This window comes from Cryptotermes secundus, unplaced genomic scaffold, assembly GCF_002891405.2.
Source record: "Cryptotermes secundus unplaced genomic scaffold, Csec_1.0 scaffold1849, whole genome shotgun sequence".
NCBI classification, from domain to species: Eukaryota; Metazoa; Arthropoda; class Insecta; order Blattodea; family Kalotermitidae; genus Cryptotermes; species Cryptotermes secundus.
The window spans coordinates 550991-570412 of NW_019742449.1; the positions used below are offsets into that span (position 1 = coordinate 550991).

General features: G+C 41.1%; 1 protein-coding gene across 2 annotated transcripts in view; it reads left to right on the forward strand.

The window, feature by feature from the left end:
* Nucleotides 1-15527, forward strand: part of LOC111873226 (forkhead box protein F1-B) — a 43337-nt gene extending 27810 nt beyond the window's left edge. The window contains exon 2 of one of the 2 annotated variants that reach the window (XM_023867757.2): nucleotides 14832-15527. In XM_023867757.2, the coding sequence (XP_023723525.1) occupies nucleotides 14832-14980 (149 nt within the window). In that variant the 3' untranslated portion in view covers nucleotides 14981-15527. The remainder of the gene's footprint in view (nucleotides 1-14831) is intronic. The other variant, XM_023867759.2, reaches the window with a different exon arrangement.
* The last annotated feature ends 3895 nt before the right edge of the window (nucleotides 15528-19422 follow it).

The following is a 19422-nucleotide window of genomic DNA, read 5'->3' on the forward strand; positions in this document are numbered from 1 at the left end:
GTTAGCAGTCAACATCTCCACTTCAGACTGCACTGCAACTCTCTCCCCCTATCGTCATGTTTCACCACAGGAGACAAAAGACAAGCTGAGTAGCTTATCTCCACGCAAGCTATACGCCTTAACCCTTCATGGTGAGGTGTGTGGTCACAGGATTAAGGCACATATTGAAGGCCAGGCGATTATCAGGTTATTGTGCCTTCCTCACACTGAGCGTCTCCCTCGAAAGGTGTATATGTCCTGCAGTCTCCTTGGAATAGGAAAGTAAATGGATGCTTTCGAACCTCTACCGTCAACCGTAAATAAGTACTTATAGAACATAAAGGTGTTTTAAGTAAATGTTGTAGAACTTATTATCGTTCAAATAAACCGTCTTTTACTTCAAGGGAAAACAGAAATTACAAATTTTTGGAAAAAAGCACCGAGGAAAATAGTTGTACTCAAGAAGGAGGAAGTAATAATTGAAGACGCCATATAACTAGGAACTTAACGATTTATACAGGCCACCTACTATTGCTAAGAGTAAAAGTTAGATTCACCGGTCACGGTAGCCGAGCGGTCTAAGGCATGTACTGTCTTCGCTCGCTTGGAAACCGGGATCGTGGGTTCGAATCCAACTCAGGGCATGGATGTTTAGTTTGTGTGTGCGCGTTTTTCTGTGTTTGTGTACAGGTAGAGGCCTTGCGACGAGCTGATCACCCGTCCAAGGAGTCCTACCGAATGTGCAAGATCTAGAAGAACCGAAGTGAACGGAGAAGTTCATGGAGGTAGGCCTAGGCCCACTGGGGCTGTAATGCCCAGGAAAAAAAAAATATTAGCTACTTCCCATGTTTAATTAAGCGCCACGCCATGAAGACGTATGAAGGAGTGGAAGTGCAACTCCAGATATTCTTAGCTCTCGACACTAGATGGAAATGAGTGGCAATCTTGAAGCGCCGGCAGCCTTAGTCCTTTGGAAATGACCTACGGCACCCATTGGCTGGATGGCCCATCGAGCCAGTCCGAACAATGTGGAGAAGAGAGAAATCTCATGTTGTGCAGGGAATTTAATCACAGCCAATAATAGCCTAATCACTCTACCGACTCAGGTCACAGGTTTTATTCCAAATATTGTTAAACAGAGAAATGTGAAAGAATATAAGAGAGAAGAGAGAGGATAACATTAAGATGGAAGTAACAAAGTTAGTTATGAGGATGAGACGTTGATTATATCAACGTAGATTTTTGTCCATTTAAGAGTTTTGGCATTAGTGGTGGGTCTGTAAAGAACCTTCGGGTTTTCTTACCGCATTGTTCCTTCAGAGGCTTATTAAGATGCAGTACACTAGTCTGTGTATAAATATGGCAAAAAGAGCCTGCAGGAGGAAACCTGTGTATGTTGTGCTATGTTAACCAAGTCCAGAACGCACCTTTGGTGCTCAGTGAAGTAATTTCTTTCCTCACATTAACTTGAGCCATTTTGGGGGAACTTGTAAGTGTTGTACAGTATCAAAGGTAAGTATGAACGTTATTAATTTCCAGTTAACCTCTCATTTCTTAATAGTCAAACCAGCTGCTTAGAAAGGAAGTCAAATAGGCAGGAGAGAGTGTCCTTGCGTGTATTTTGGCTGGTATGCGTCTAGGAGCAAGATCCTTCCTCTGTGTTGTCTCACATCTTGCCACAATTAACATCACTTGTACCTGATTTTGAGCCCCATGCAATCAATGCTGACGTTAACAGAAAAAGTGAATTAAACACGGCGCCTGTGCCCAGCATTAACTGCAATGAGTACTGTGTTTAGAATTTGCGTTGTGTGTACTAACAAAACATTTATACACGAACAGTTTGCAAGGAACGCTTTTACGCATTAGTTTCAATTGCTGAATAAAATGAAAGTTACATTACTCCACCTGATCACATTTTCTATATCCGAATCTGGTTAATTGTGTTGGATTAATTCGGAATGAGAATTCCACGCTACATGATTAAGTAGACTTATTAATACAATGTAAGATTTGAAGCTTTTACGGCGGTGACTATGAAGAAAGCAGTCTTCTGGGTTTGGCACCGTGTATATGTGGTGTTAACCGACGTTTCGGAGGAACGTATCGCCTCCATCTTCAGGGTAGAAGGAAAATTATAAGAAATCTGCAAGTCTCTTCGCTTGCGGATTTCTTATAATTTTCCTTCTACCCTGAAGATGGAGGCGATACGTTCCTGCGAAACGTAGGTTAACACCACATATACACGGTGCCAAATCCCAGAAGACTGCTTTCTTCTTATTAATATAAATTCGATTTGTTCCCTTTAAAAAAATTAAATATGGTATATTGAAAATTTGTGCATGTCTACTCCAATGTGTTTCCATTTAAGTATGCTTAACGTATTACTGATTCATGCACAAAACGGTTTAGACCCGTCTGGCGGTTTTAGAAAAGATTTGCATCAAAGTGCAGTTTTTAGACTCTTCGTTTCACCCTTCGCTTTCCTCCTTCCCTTCTCCGTCGTTCTATATATATTTGTAGCACTTCATCTTCTTCTCCTTTTTCATTTCGACCCTTCTACCTCTTCTTTGCCAGATTCTCCTTTCTCTTTCTCCTTCATCTCTCATGTGTGGTGAAGGGTGAAGCAGGGATGAACAAAAATCGGTCCGAAGCCTTGCTCCAGTCCGACAAGTTGGCAAGATCCCTCAGTGTCGTGAGATTCTCACGTAAAGATTGTAAGCAGATGGCAAGATATCTTAATATTGTGAGGTTCTCACGTGAAGATTGTAAGCAGATGGCAAGATATCTCGATACTGTGAGATTCTCACTTGAAGATTGTAAGCAGATGGCAAGATATCTCCATATTGTGAGATTCTCACGTGACGATTGTAAGCAGATGAGAAGATATCTCAATATTGTGAGATTCTCACGTGACAACTGTAAGTAGATGGCCACATATCTCAATATTGTGAGATTCTCACGTGACAATGGCAAGCCATTTCAGTATCATGAGATTATCACTGTTGCGAATATGATGATTATTTTCTTCTGAGATATAACGTAATGCAACGTGATAGACGTATACAGACAAATCGCAGGAACATAATGCTTCCATCTTCAGGCTGGAAAAGACATTGATTTCGGACAATAGTGTTATGGATGTAGGAAGAGGAATATCCAGAATAGGAACCCCGAGCTAATAAATAGACGTAAGGAGAAGAGGGTAGTAGGATTTTGGACTGCTTAAATGAACCCTTATGGTATTCGTATGATATAAAAGCAAGGAGAACGCGGAGCGAACCTGGGGCCGTTGAAAGCGACTCTTGTGTTATGAATATGAGTACAGGAGAAAATATAGCGAAGAAAATTTGGGGCCTTTAAAGGGAATCTCACGCTCCGTCAGCAGGACTAAGGGGCACGCAGAAAGGAATTGAAGACCTCAGAAGTGATCCTACTAAGAATTTCTCAGATTCGTTCTCCATTTCCCTTACTCCTATTGGTTCGGTCAGGGCACCTATTCCAGCTGGCCTTCTCGCTTTACTCCTCTACCCTGAATATCGGGGGAAAAACACTGTTCCGTAAGGTACGTAAACATATACCAGACTACACTACGTCACAACCCCTTTGACATTAATCTTCCAGTCATACTATTGTGTCAGAGATTCGTGGGAAAACGGGAACACGTTGTGACGTCACTGCAGTATACGAGCAGTAGCAAAGTGGATTACGTCTTGCCAGGGGAACCCCTACCGTAAGCAGAGATGATGTCATTACACGTTATCAGGCACTCTGCTAACAGGACGTAAGTAACAGCAATATTAAGTACAGATGAGCGTGTGGGCACTTGGTGAATACAGACAATGCAATTCTACCGGAAATGCCTCTACACAGTTTTCTGATGTTTCAGATTCTGTCGAAGTCTACAGATGTAAAGCCTCCAACACAAGTTGAGAGCTGGAATAGTTCAGTCGGTATAGCGACAGGCGGCGGGGCTTGAAGGCCGGCCTCCAACATATGTGGAGAGCTGGAATAGTTCAGTCGGTATAGCGACAGGCTGCGGGCCTTGAAGGCCGGGGTTGGATTTCCGGCAGGAGTTAGATTTCTTCTTCTCCATAGCCTTCAGACCGGCTCTGTGACCCACATAGCCTCCCGTCCAGTGGGTACGGGGGGCTCTTAGTCTGTGTTAAAGCGGCCGGGACGTGAAATTGATCGTTCACATCCATACAGTGCGGAGGTCAAGAATGGTAGAGCCATACCTCCATTTCCCCATGCGTCTTCATGGGGTGGCACTTAATTAATTAAGGAGAGAACTTTCTCTTCCATTTCCTCCTCGCTCTCATTTTGGAGCATATGGCTGATTTCTCAGTTTCATGATCATTTTACAGATGGTAGGACTCCTTGGAGGGGTGATCAGCTCGTCGTAAGGCCTCTAACTAAACACAGGACAACACAAACACAGAATAAACGCATACACACACCAAACATCCATGTCTTGTGTGTGATCCGAACCCACGACTACAGATTCCGAGCGAGCGAAGACAGTACATGCCTTAGACCGTGCGGCTACCGTGACCGACAGACGGAGAAATTTACTTTTATCTAACGTAAGAGAAATTTTAATGTAATTTATTTGTGTCATGATAATTCATTGTATTAATTGAATATTACCAACATGTAAATACACTGAACATTTGTTCTCCCTCTGAAAGAAAGTTTAAACTTAATTTCTTATAGGTTCTTGTATATCCATGTTAAATTACGTTTAACGAAGCAGCAGTTACTGAATTCTGGACCGGGGCTATTTTATTTTTTTCGGCGAGAAGACGAAGATTCGGGAATTCACACTGAGACGAGGTTTCGCTGCAGCATTGCTGGTCACTTAGGAACGCGGACGGGAAGGAAAAAAACGTGTCAATCATGAAACCGGAGATGTGAGATGCATGCTCAGCACGAGTTGGTTGCTAGTCAGGGCTATCCAGAGAGAAAGAACTCACTTAACAGTGAATATATTGTAAATATTTTGGGCGACTCTTTTTTTACAAAGTCTGAAAATAATGGGAAAAAGCGACTGGAGGCTTCTCAGGTAGGGCTCAGCTCCATGGACTAAGTTAGTTAGTCAGTAAGTTATTCAGTGTGTAGTATGTCTACAGGTAGGCCGCGCCATAGCCCAAGCGGTTAGTAGCTGGCTTCCCGCCGCGGCGGCCCGGGTTCAATCCCTGGTCTGGTCAATTGGGATTTGTGGTGGACAAAGTGGCGCTGGGGCAGGTTTTCTTTGAGTACTTCGGTTTCCCCTGCCAATCTTCATTCCACCAATTGCTCCACAATCACCCACACCTATCATCTGGGGCTGGTACAATAGGCCAGAAGTGGCCGTAGTACAAGGGACTTAGTCCCACCCCAATAGCAATACAAAAATAATGTCTACAGGTAAACAGTCTTGCTACAAATACCTTTATATCTGAAATATAAGAAATAAATAGATAAATAAAAATCACTAACAGTCCACTTGAAAAGTGTATCGAAGATTAGATTCCTCTTTACTTCTAAAGAACAAGTTTTTCTTCAGAAGTTGGTGGTGGTTGAGCTATTCAGGGAATCCCTCGTTACTGACCCCGATGTTTCTGTCATTGTGCAGTATCATGACCACGTTCAGTCCATTATACATTCACAACCAATGTAATTTAGACAAGTTCAATTTGATATAAGTATGTGCAATATATTTGCACTAATTTATGCAGCCAAGGCATTCAGAACATTTATTACAATCTACTCTATACTCAAAATTGAGCGTTTAAGCGCCAACTCTCCATAAGGCACTGATCAGATCAGTAATGACTTATGCTTGCTCCTCTGGGAATAACGGCAGACGCTTACCTCTTAAAATTGCAGCGCCCACAAAACAAAGTTCTCCGTATCACTGGGAATTTTCCCATGAGCACATAGATCCGCTGTTTGCGCACGGCGTGCAGGCAAGAACCGGAAGTCATGCAAAGGCATGAGAATGAACATGTTCGTGGTGTAGGACAAGGCGAAGCCAGGCACAGAAATTGTGAGAGGCTTAAACTTGGCGGCGGTCAAGCTTAAGATAAGTAAGATAGACATCTGCTTTGCAAAGCGTGGACTGACAGTGGACTTATATACAGTGCAAAAAGAAGAATTTTCAGTAATATGCTAGATATGCGATACGTACACTTGACAAAGGCGAAGTGACGCCTATTCATAAGAGACAAATCCACCCTCTCGTCAGAGAGAATGTCATAAGAATTAAGGCCGCAAGCGTTCAGTTGCAAAGAAAAAGTCTCTGGTCGTGAGCGCCGAGGGACTTGGCGCCAAGGCGAGCTGATTTCCGGTAAACCGCCAGTCGTAAAGCAATTTTGACTTTGACTTTTGCACCGATTTGAAGCAAAATGGCTGTTATAGATCATAGGAGGTAAATATGGTTGCGCTGTCGAGGGCCAGCAGCAATTGTAAAAGATTGACCCTCCCTATCGTCAGAGAGATTGCCCCACTATCGTGAAACCTGCGACTGCCTGATAGCAATAATCTAGTCTTGGGCCCCAGGTGGGTGCTTGACACCAAGACAGACTGTCCGGCTGACCGTTGGTCGTAACATGACTTTGACTTGCACCGATTTTTTAAGACTGATGTGCACAAACTGCATAAATTAGTGCATAATTGGATGACGGTGCCTGTCTATCCGCGAGCGTGCCTCATATCTGAAATATTTGAAAATATTAAAACTATACTTAGCAACACCCATCGACTATCTACAAGTTTGCGAATTTCCTTTTTGTTAATATCTCAAATATAATTTCAGCTTAATTAAATTTACAACATTGAGTTTTAAAGTTCAATTATACACGTACATTTATATTTGCTTGAAGTGAACGAAGACATGTCAAAAGTTGCAAAGAAAACATTTGAAAAATAGGCTTAGTTGAAGTCAGAGTGCACCACAAGCCTGATTTTCCGAGTACTGATACACGGATTTCTATTCATGTTCATTGCCGTATGATGACTTCTTGCCTGCAAAAACGATGACAAATTGGTTCTGTCTGGAAAGAAAGAAGTGTTGACCTAATTTGTCGCCCTATATTTCTGTGCGTTGCATTGACATTTGCAGATAATTTGTAGACAGCTCTCTCAAATTATTAAAATAACGTTCAAAGTATAAAAGGCAGCTCTTTTCTTACGTTTGTAAGTAATTTAATGACGCCATCGGTATGTAGCTTATATTGCGTCGAATGGTAGAATGATTGATGAAGGATGAATTTGGGAAGATGTAGAAGGAAAAAGGTCGTAGCCTAATCGATGTATTATCCCAGTATCTGTATGGAAGGACTGAGAAAAGCCACGAGAGCCTCGATCAGGATTCTCGGCGTCCCGGCAGAGATTCGAACAGAGCACCTCCTGGACACTTGTTCAGAACCGCTACACTCGATGACTTGGTCGAATAATGGTATGGTCACGAAATACGTACACCTCACTAAATTCTGAAACCATGTGCAACGTCGGTTAATATTCACTCCGTTTTTCTTCATTTACACTACGTATTTCGGCCTAAGGAAGATGACCGGTTAGGTCGAAACATGTAGTGTCAGTGAAGAAAACGACGAGTGAATAGTAACCGATGTTGCACATAGACGGCGCAAAAACAAAACGCGAAGAAAGATCTGCTCATTGAAACAGGATGCTGCAATGTAACATTATGAAAATTATACATTATGGAAAAATAAATAACCAATCTGTACATAATATATAGGCTTAATTAGGGAGAAAATCAGAAGAGCATCCTCATTATATACAGGGTTTCCTCCGAGCCGTACGTAGCATAGCTGTTCAAGTCAACAGGGGGCGCTACTGTTTTTCTTAACGAGAGTTCATGACTGTCTACGTAGCACCTGACATTTTCTCTATTCCCTTTCAGTTCAGCATTTAATAATCATATTATTTCTTTACGGATTATATCTCTTTAGGGGATATGCAGAAGCATAGTTGGTTGAGGCAGTATGCTACAAGCCGAAAGGCCGCGAATTCGAGTCCCCATGAGGTGGGTTTTTTCAATTTACCTAATTCTTCCAGCCGTATTGTGGCCCTGGGGTCGACTCAACCTCTAACAGAAATGAGAATCTGGAATCTTCCTGGGGGGTAAATGGCGGCCGGCGTGTAAGCCTGACAACCTCACCGCCATCTGTGAGCCGATTGTCTAGAGAAAATGTGGGATCCTCGACGTCTCACAACCATATGGGCCTCCACGGCCTGTTACAGGGATACATTTACCTCTTTAAAATCTCCTTAACTTTATTGCGCTCCAGTTTAAGGTACTTGAAGAAGGGGGGGGGGGAGAAGTAGCCGAGTAACTCCACCGATTGGGTCGGTCTTGAGAAGTTAACCGTATCTCAGTTGGTCAACGACGTTATGTTGGTAATAAGAAAAAATAACAAAACTCTTTAACACCTTTTTTTACCGTGCAGTTTCAGAGGCTACAGAAATATAGTTTTTTTTGCAGAAATCACTCTTATCAATGAGATTACTTAATTAAATAATTGGATAAGCAGATAAAAACTGATTCTCAATTCTGTCACGCTTTTCAAATCTTTTGGTTTTAGAACATAAAAGGGCAAGTTCTTTATTAATGATATATTGTGAAAAATACGGAAGGAACCGGCCGTGACCTATTTAAAGATACAATCTCGAGATTATCCTGAAATGACAGAGCCACATCACAACTATATCATGTAGGATAATCGAAACCCGGTCATCTTGATTACTAAGCTTGGGTGCTAACAACTCTGCGACGACAGGCAGACCTAACGAGACAAGTAAAGATGATTCGTGTATGTTTCTTTGTTACACTTCAGGAAACCTCTTTATACGAGGTGGCTGTGTGGACCATGTGCACACAGTCATACGCTTATTAATGGTTTTATTAGCTATCATGTGCTGGGAACCGTGGCGTTATGGGTGGTCTGCTTCCCTGACGCCACACACGCGGCCCGTCTTCAATCTGTTGGCCCGTGTTCTGTCTGCATGCTATCCTCTGTACCAACTTCTCTTGGCTTGACATTTACCACGGTCCGTTTCAAAGCATTATCTTGGCATTTTCTTGCAGGGACTCAACGAAATCCACAAGAAAACTTCACCAAGGATACACACTGCAAGACCAGTCGTCGCGTTTGAGCAGACAGAACACCTTTTTATCATTTAGAAGGTCGCGTTTTCAAATCTTGTTCCAAATATAGGCTATATAGGTTCTTCGTCCAGGCGAATGCTGGGATAGTACAGCGAAATAGATAATAAGCCCATCTATCTATACCATAACACATTCATTGCTCACTAATCACGCTACCATTGAAAGGTGTAGAGTCTCAATTGCTGATAGAAGTTTTAAATAAAGAATAAAATACTTTTTTTGGTTTATTTTGGACTTCACCCATCGTCCGGTATATAAAAGACAAAAAAAAAGTCCAAAATAAGCCAAAAGAAGTACAGTATACACCATCGTCAGAATCCTTTCAAGTCAACCAAAGAATAAAATGTTTAGTGTTAGGAGTGGGATGAAGCAGAACCCCTTGGAATTAGAGCCTAAAATAAGAGCGTTGTACTCTTGATCTCAGATGAATATGGAACATCGGAGGAATAATTATGGGCGGTGGAGGACGGAGAAGAAAAACCTGCCTAGTGCCACTCTGTCCACCATAAACTCCAATTGGAATTAAAGCCGGGCCTCCGTGGTCAGAAGCTGCAGACTAACCGTGTGTATTAGGTCGTGGTCCAAACCACGAAAAACGAATAAGAACTCGCTGCATAAGTCACTAACGAGCAAATCTATTCGGTGTGTTAAAGTAAAAATAAAATAAACCCTCAGCCCAAAAACTGTGTCACTGTGACGTGTAAAGGTGCATTACAATAAAGCGTTGTATATTCGTAAGTTCAACTGTAGGTAGAGAGGATATATACGTAACGTACTGTAGGAGACAGGATGAGTCTTGGAGTACTCACCTGGGGTGCAACACAGCCTCCATCTTCAGTTTCGAGGATTAAACCAGGAAAGAAACCAGAGTGAAGCAGGCAGCAAAATATATAAGCGTTATATACCACAAGACAGAATACTTTTTCGTAATCGCTGGGAGAACTTAAAATCCAACGCAGTTCGTAGGGACATCTCAAGAGCGCACATCGACCGGATGACTTACCGATGCATTCAAATTTAGTGACTGCACACATACAGACACCACCGATAAAGCTAGCCCAAACGGTAATATTTCTGAGTTACATCCTGGAGGTTCCGGCTGGAATCTCGGCAGGGAAAACGATTATCTTGATGTTCTCGTAGTTTTCTCTAGACCCTCCATGCCAATCAGTGATATACCTTGAAATATGTTCAGGACCGCTTGTAAGCTCGCCGAACATAATCACCTTCCATATTATTCAATCTTAAATAACTGATACAGTTGATACAGCGTCTTTCATTAACCTGCGATCTTTTTACCCATATGTCCGTCGGTGAAATCAAGTTCAGACCTCGGGGCCAGAAGCAGGCAGCGTGCCCACAGTTCGGCAGAGCTTGATGAAAGTTGTCAAGTAATGACTCCAGTTTTATGAGGATGGAAGATGAATTTGCTTCGGAAACAAGACACACAATTTGAAGAAAACTGATTAATAGGTTCATTATTTAACGACACTCTGCCATTTGCAGATTTTATATAGCTTGATTTGGTTTATGAAGTGTTAATGGACAAATATTTGGGAAGATTCGGCCGTGGCCTCTTTGTAGGCACTGACACGATATTCAAATGAAGAGGTTGCAGAAAAATTGCCAAGGATGTGAGTCTAAGGGTTCCCTAACGAAAGGAAGCAAAAGGCGTTACTGTTTACATCTTGCTACTCCTACACAGAGTTGGTGTTCCAATTACGCTCCATCGTGTTGTCACCCTTTTAAATTTCGTCAATTAACAAAGTAAGGATGAGCTGGTAATAGACCACTTACATATTAAGGGCACTTGGAAATAAAACGAAAGTGTTTAACCGGCTGAAACGTTCATAGTATATCACAGTGAATATGCTGTCACAATTCGGAGTGTATATATACGGGGTTTTAGATTGGAGATTGGATTTATTGACCCACTATAACACACCACTCGTAATTACACTCAATTATAGCGCCATCGCTTTACCAAATCACGCTAAGCCTTTTCAGCCCCCAGTGTCTTCACTAGTAATATTCAGTAACGGTTTCTAACAATGTGTAGTCCTCTGCTTTCAGGTTCAAACCTCTCTGAACGGCGGTTCCTTTCCAACTGAACTACTCTTGATTCCTTATAACTCCTTTGTACGGACCGAGTAGAAAACACCGTTTCCGATATTACTTCTATTGTCATATACGTATCCGTTGCAGCGGGAACGTGTTTACCGAGCCGTTGCCTAGTAGCGGCTCTACATGCTACAATACTATTGTAATGATCTACGTGTTCCCGAAGAATTTTGTGGCTATTGACAAGGTTGTCTGCAACTCAACGCCACTTAATGACTAATGACAGGATCATTTAATTAGCAATAAAATGTAATGATGTGGAAGGAAGCGCGAGGTACTATTCCGGAATTTGTTTGAATGGACTTAAGAAAGAAGTATCTTATTCAGGATAGCCAATATCGCGACCGAGATCTGAAGGAGTAAATTCCCGAATACAAGTCAGAAATGTACCGCTTGAGTTAACGTACAAGATTTAGTTATTTTAAATATCCCGGCATTAGTGGATAAAGAGGATCATTATGTTCCTCAAATGCCCTCACAGTAGCCGCGCTGTCTAAAGCATGAACAGTCTTCGCCCGCTCGAACACTGGGGCCGTGGGTTCGAATCCCACTCGAAGCATGGATGTCTGTGCGTTTATTCTGTTTGTGTTGTTCTGTGTATAGGCATAGTCGTGCTGATCCCCCGTTCAAGGAGTCCTACCGACTGTGTATAAGATTTAAGAACCTGAATAGAGGTTAAGGCTCAAGAAAGGGCTGTAGAGCCATAAATAGACAGACAGATAGAAGTCCCTAAATTGCATACGAACAAGGGAAGTCCGAATTCAAGCCTTTCACACAAAGAACAAAACTCACCTTTTTGTTTGTTTTCTTCGTTGTTACAAAACATTGAATCTCCTGCTTGTTAACGAACCCGATCAAAATTAAGTCTAAGAGGGGGCCGTGGTATAATTCAAGTAGTTAGTCGCTGGCTTCCCACCGCGGCGGCCCGGGTTCGATCCCAGTTCTGGTCAAGTGGGATTTGTGGTGGACAAAGTGGCGCTGGAGCAGGTTTTCTCCGAGTACTTCGGTTTCCCCTGCCAATCTTGATTCCACCAATTGCTCCACAATCACCCTCACCTATCATCTGGGGCTGGTACAATAGGCCAGAAGTGGCCGCAGTACAAGGGACTTAGTCCCACCCCACTAGCAATAAAAAAAAAGTCTAAAAAAGGGGGGCCCACAGAGGAATACAACTGTCTCCGATATACACCTCTTCCATGGCCACTTAAATCAATAGTCACATTTTCATTGTAATTAATGTTTGTTAACTCCACCATTACATTTTGCTGTTGGTCCCTATTCTGCAATAATTATTTTTACAATACATTTAACAATCATCTAAAATCTTGATTAATATTAATATTAATATTTCTAATCACACTAAACGAATGAAGTCAAGTCGAGCTGTAAACAGCCTTCCTCACCGAGATACTGCAAACACAGGACCTCAGTTTCTTTCGAATCGGTTCATGCAGCTTCACAGAGGCCTACAGGAATTTCGTACAAAACTAATGCGTAAGTCTTTGTAGCATATGAGTTTTTTAATTCGCTTAGTGGGGGGTGGAGTCCAACTGGGTCCACTCGGCACGGTGGCCACTGATTAGCCTATTGCAGCCTTCCCCGGGTGATTATAATGATGGAGAATTTGGTGGAATGAAGATTGGCAGGGGAACCGAGAAAACCTACCCCAGCGCCACTTTATTCACCACAAATCCCACTTGACCAGACCCGGGATCTAACCCGTGCCGCCGCGTTGGGAAGCCAGCGACAAACCGCTTGAGCTATGGCGCGACCCCGAAGGAAAGCTAAATGTATGGTGGTAACATGGAAACAATGGCTATTGGTGAAAATGAAGATTGTCTTTCAGTATTAAAGGTGCACGCGGTAGTGTAGTTGGTTGAGGCATTATCCTACGGGTCGCACGTTCGCGGGTTCGATTCCGATGAGGTCACTGGATTTTTCAGTTGACCTCATCCTTCCAGCCGCTCTATGGCCCTGGGGTCGACTCAGCCTCTAACAGAAATGAGAACCAGGAATTAATTAAATAATTTTCCTGGGGAGTAAAGCGCGGCCGGCGGCGCGTAAGGCAGACTACCTTACCGCCATCTTTGAGCATATTGTCTAGAAAATGTGGGACCCTCAACATTTCACAACCTTATGGACCTCCACGGCCTGTTACAGGGATAGCTTTACCGTACATTTTACTTTCAGTATTCGCATCTGAAAGCTAAATCACTAAACTACCACTTATCTTCTTCTTCTTCTCCTTCTCATTATCCTCCTCCTTCTTCTTCCTCTCCTCATTTTTCTTCTTCTTATTATTCTTCTTCCTCTCCTATTTCTTCTTCTTCTCCGGCTTCACACCCTCCCTACCAGCTATTTGGTCAAATTTTAACAGAAAAAAATGTGTGTTGGCCAATGATGTACTTATCACTGGCAGTTGTGACGGCGTTTTGCCTGTTGAACACAAAGAGAAGTTAGATAATATTGAAGGAATTCATTTGTTTTATAAACAACCTTCAACGAAACGATTTCATCTACACAGAAGTAGCATATTTTTATTTTATCAAGTTTTAGTATCTTAGTATAATTTTAGCTGTCTTTCACGTAACTGAGGTTAGTTACGTACTAAGTTTGTTTTTAAACAATTCCTTGTTGAAATCTCAACGGTCTTTATGCTAGTTTTGAATAAGGAACTGAAGAGAAATATGGGCATAATTATATATTTCTTGTCTGAGGAACAAATGCATATCAAGGCGTCACGAACATGTGACGTGTGCCCAAATGTCGGCGAAATGAAACCTCGGTGTCGTCAAGAAAAAGTGTACTCCCTTCAAAAGTGATGTGTATGGGCGAAATTCTGTTTATTATCTTAACTAGTTTCTTGGGTCTACACACGTACGTATTGATGTGATAAGACCGAGAATGATGAGAAGGGCCGAGAGTATGACACAAGAGCGAAATGAAAAATACATACAAAATTTTGATCGAACAACATAAGGAGAAGATGTAACTTTGAATATGTAGGTGTAGATCGGAGGTTAATAGTAAAATCTTATTCTTTGCCGGAGCTAAAACCCTGTGTGGGTCTTGGCTCCCTCCACGTTTTCGAAACAGTAAATTTTTCCAGGGTGCGGTCTTCAGCCCCACATCCAAATCCAACCTGATGAACCAGGGACTATATTTCTTCCGGCCCCTACACCGTGACTTGTCTGGCATGGGTGGCTCTACCAGGAGCTTTTGTTCCCGCCAGCATAGCTCTCCGAACTGTTGGGGCGCACAAACCTCCTCTTGATGATAAGACGGTAGTCCTCGAGGTTGATAATATTAAAATGGATCTTAAATAAATAGGGTAAGAGAAGGTGGAATGGATTCATTTGTCGCAGATGAAACACTGATAGCAAAGTGCTACTATAGTGAGCTTCGAGTTTCATTAAAGTCTAGTAATTTCTTGAGTATCCGAGCTTCTGAAGGACCGCTCCATGAAGTTGGTTTCCTGGGTGTACTGAATTCAATGAGAATTTTATGCAGTGCGTCTATCGTCTATTTCACTGTGCCATTTCTTGCTGTGTTACAGGTATTCGGGCAGCCCCCATGCAACCGGTGCAATGTGATCGCAAGCCCTACATGACCCCACCACCACCGTCCATACCAACCAGCCTGCCCTCGCCGCCAGCAGCAAACACCGCACACACGTTCTACGAGAACATCAAGTACACAATTTAATTTCGTGCACGAAGTGAAAAGTGACACACAAAAAGAAACTTGGGATGTTGCAGCGTTTAGACTAGTCATCTCATATGTTGTGTTTGAGTGAGAAATATTCTGCATTATGCTAGTTTATTATTAATTTCATTAATTTAATATCACTTAGTACCAAATTTTCGTCGACTAAGAAAGACACGAACTCTGCGAATTAGACAAATTTATGATTCTGAAGAGTGAGTGAATATATGTAACTGAACATAAGATTGTGAGATTTAATTATTAGGAATATATTGTGTTTATTTAGTTATCGATCTGAAAAAACTTTTCAAAATGAAAGTGTATGTTGAATTCTAATGTAAAGAAACTAAAAGTACACTAGAAGTGTATTCTTTCAATTATTTTGAGAAACCTGGGTGCATATGGGCCTAGAAGTGAGTTTGCTTATGGCAACTCAGTGTACAGATAAGACCGTAAGTAATTACACATCTGTATGGAAGTTAAACTCATATTCATTTTAAATAAAATCACGAAGAAAACATTAATTTATCTATTTTGTTTTTCTAAATCTTGCTCGGTTTCCTCTTCTAGCATGACATATTTATCTTATTAATTCTAATAAAACACTGAAATATTATTGTTATTATTTTTGTTATTTTCAACAGTCCTTTGTCTCTATCACGATTCTAAATATTTTGGAAGTTTTCTATTATCGTAGGTTCTCTATATATAATTTTCGTTATTGTTAATAATTAAAATTACTTCTTTCAATTTCATTTTCTCGCTTTATAAATTTTCGTCTCCTTTTTCATTCTACCCAGTTTGTATCCAGTGATGTTGGGGCAAACTCCATACGTCCATACGGCGACTCATTCTTTTTCATTCCCTATAAAATATTTCTTTTGCTTATTCTCTATAGAAAAAAAAATAATATTACAACCTTGAACAGGTAGGCCGTTTTCAATTTTTTATTATGTTAAATAAATATTTGGGAATAACATTAAGTTTAATCTTAATAATAGAAGTTGTAGCCGGTCATGACATCCGAGCGGTCTAAGGCCTGCACTGTCTTCGCTCGCTCGGTAGCCGGGATCGTTGTTCCCATAAAAAGCATGTATGTGTGGTGTGTGTACGCGTTTATTCTGTCTTTGTGTTGTCCTGAGTTTAGGTGGAGGCCTTGCGACGAGCTGATCACCCGTCAAAGGGGTCCTACCGTCTGTAAAATGATCAGGAAACTGAGAAATCAGTCCTATGCTCCAAAGTGAGAGCAAGAGGAGAGAGAGAGAGAGAAATTAAAGTTGTGAAGATCAGATTTGGATGAAACTGGTTTGGTATCAAGCCTAAATGAAGGTTTTTGAATCAGTGATAATAAGACATCGGCTTCCACTACCAGAGAGTTAATTAGTATAATAATAGGGGAAGAGTACAAATTGTGTAACATTTCTTTATAAAAATTACTCTCGTCTTTTATAATTCTATCTCACACAGACCTGAAACCTCCTTCAGTATTTCGTTCTGAAATTTAGCAATTTCCTTTTTCTTCATAAATTTCACTTTCATGTAAAATATTACGCCGTTTTTAAAGAAGCGATTTTACGAAAGTGCCTAGTCACCATACTCAACATTTTTCTGTCGCACGTTGCTGAAAGTTTCCTCCATCTGTAATAATCAAAACAGCGGTTTAATTTTGCTGTGTTTCCTTATGACGTAACTGATGATATATACGCGCCCAAACATGGAATTTGTCCTAAACCAACGGACATTTTTTCTCTAATGCAGAGGAGTGGACAGCCGCTCAGTCTAGAATTGGTGTACGTGACTGACGTCAGTGTGACGTCTTCGTTTCTTGAAAGATCCAGCATCCGTCTGAAATCTGTTACGGTGACAACAGACTCGGGATTTAAATAGAAATGCGGCCGTGTCAACCTGAAGGCCACATCCAGGAAACCACATAAACAATGCTCCAACAGCAATGAATGAGATCATACGAGAGGCAGCGACATCATAAATTCCGGTTCCCCTCAATTGTGATAATTATCACACGCTTCATAAATCGTCACGGCGGATGCATCTTAAATTATGACGCAACGTACGGGTTACTCGAGAACATCTGAATACTGAAATAAACAACTTCACTAATTTTCCGGTACCAAAAAATACTGCCATGATGTTTACGGGTCATTACCTCCATTTCAAAATATTTATAATATTTTTGTTGTCTACAAAAGATAAAATAAGTCATTGGGTGTAGCGACGGGATATGGGCTGGACGGTCAGATTTCGATCCTCGGTAGAGGTAAGAAATTTGTATTTCTTCCACAGCGTCTAGACCAGCTCTGGGGCCCACCAAACCCCATATATAATAGGTACTGTGGGCTATTTCCCCCACCCCCTGAGGTAAAGCGGTAGGGGCGTGAAGATGGCCATTTACATCCATCTCGTATTGAGGTAAAGTATGGAGGAGCTATATCTCCTCTCCGACATCGCGTGATGCTTAAATAATTAAGAACAGGGACGAATAAAGATAAAAGAGCTTAAGAATCATATTTCTTTTTCTTGGCACTAGAGCTCCAGTGGGCCTAGGCCTACCTCCATTAACTCCACTTCGGTTTTTCTAGATCTTACACATTCGGTAGGACTCCTTGGGCGAGTGATCAGCTCGTCGCAAGGCCTCTACCTGTAGACAAACACAGAAAAACGCACAGAAACATCCATGCCCTGAGTGGGATTCGAACCCACGATCCCGGCTTCCGAGCGAGCGAAGACAGTGCATGCCTTAGACCACTCGGCTACCGTGACCGGCTAAGAATCATATACAATCCCAAAATAAACGAAAATATAATTGTGTAACTCTAGCAAAATTTACTCAAAATAATTATTGCAAACAAGATTTACAATCAGAATAATTTGGACAAAATATTTTCTCATAGCCAAAATTACTAACAACGTCTTTAGGTCCGAAGTTATCACGGCGCCTACTATGAAGAGTATTTCGACTGCGGTAGTGGTAGATATTTTTTTCAACTTTCGAAGGAACATACTGCCAACGTCTTCAGAATCGGGGAATTTATTAAGCAAGTAGGTTTACTACTTTTTGCTTACTTCTCTTATTCATTGGCTCTGAACTTGAAGGCAGTACATTCTCCAAAACGTCTGTAAAATTCTATCGAAATACACGGCTTTAAATTCCAAAAACATTATTCTTTTTAAAACAAATTAAATAATTCTGAAAAATAATAATCACATCCAAACATTGTCATATGAATCCAGTGCTGGGACAACGTACATGTCTCAGTCAACGAAATAAATTTGTAATTTTAATTTATGCCACAATAATGTAACATAATTCATACAAAGAAAAATACATTTTTTTATTTGTTTCATTTAAGGGTGCTAAGTTTTAAAGTAGTAAAACTTAAATAGTCACACGGAACGGAGTTGTTTCGTCTTTGTACAGTAAAATACATTTAAATAAACTCGAAATCTATACTGAAAACACAATTTCCAAAAAGTGGGCTTATAGCATCGTAGAACTGAGCAGCTTAGTTTGAAACAATGCAAAGCATCGGTGAATTTGGTAAGTTGATTTATAACACAAAAAGAAGAGTGCCTGGTAGTTGCCTGTTGTATTTTTAGCGTTGACCTCACAGCGGTTCTGCTTCTTAGTGTTCATCACCACTTAGTAGGATGGCCGACCGGTCACTCTGTCTCAAGATAGGCAGCAAGGAGCGTCATCGCCCTCCGGTCTCCGTATCAGCACAATGGCGAAAAGCCACTTAACTCCCAACTTGTCGCCGGATTCACGTTTTCATAATCGCTCTTGTCACCATGAATTTATAAGTTTAAAAATAAGACAGTAGAGTAATCAGCAGATTAATATTCGTGTAATCCACTGAATGTCAACTGATGTTTCGGAGAAATATATTGCCTCCTTCCTCAGGGTCGAAAAATTTAGTCAAACAAGAAAGCAGCATGAATAAGCATTGACGTAATTTCATTTCATCTAACTACACTGTGTTATATCCTAGAAGATAGAATTCTTCATAGCATCGATATCAGAACCTCAAATCAGATGTGATGACGTGTTTTCTCAGACGTGACGTATGTACTTTGGCAGATAGGACCAAATAATCTTCACTGTCATCGTAGTGGCAATTTAAATATGCTATCAAAATTAACATATGATTTTAACATGTGACCAAATTTCTCATGACAGGTTAAAATGATTCGTCATTTGTCATCAACACGCTAATAAATTTTGCTTCGTCGCCATGTTCCAATTTTAATTTTTTTTCCTATTTTCCAACAAGTGTGTCTGTCGTAATGAAAACTGCATAATTTTTCATTAAAATTTGAAACAATATGAACTTTCAAGACTTGCACTGACGGCCCTACTGTTATTGCCACATCAACAAATTCTCATATCCGCCATGTTTATATAATTTACGTATGGGAATTGTGCG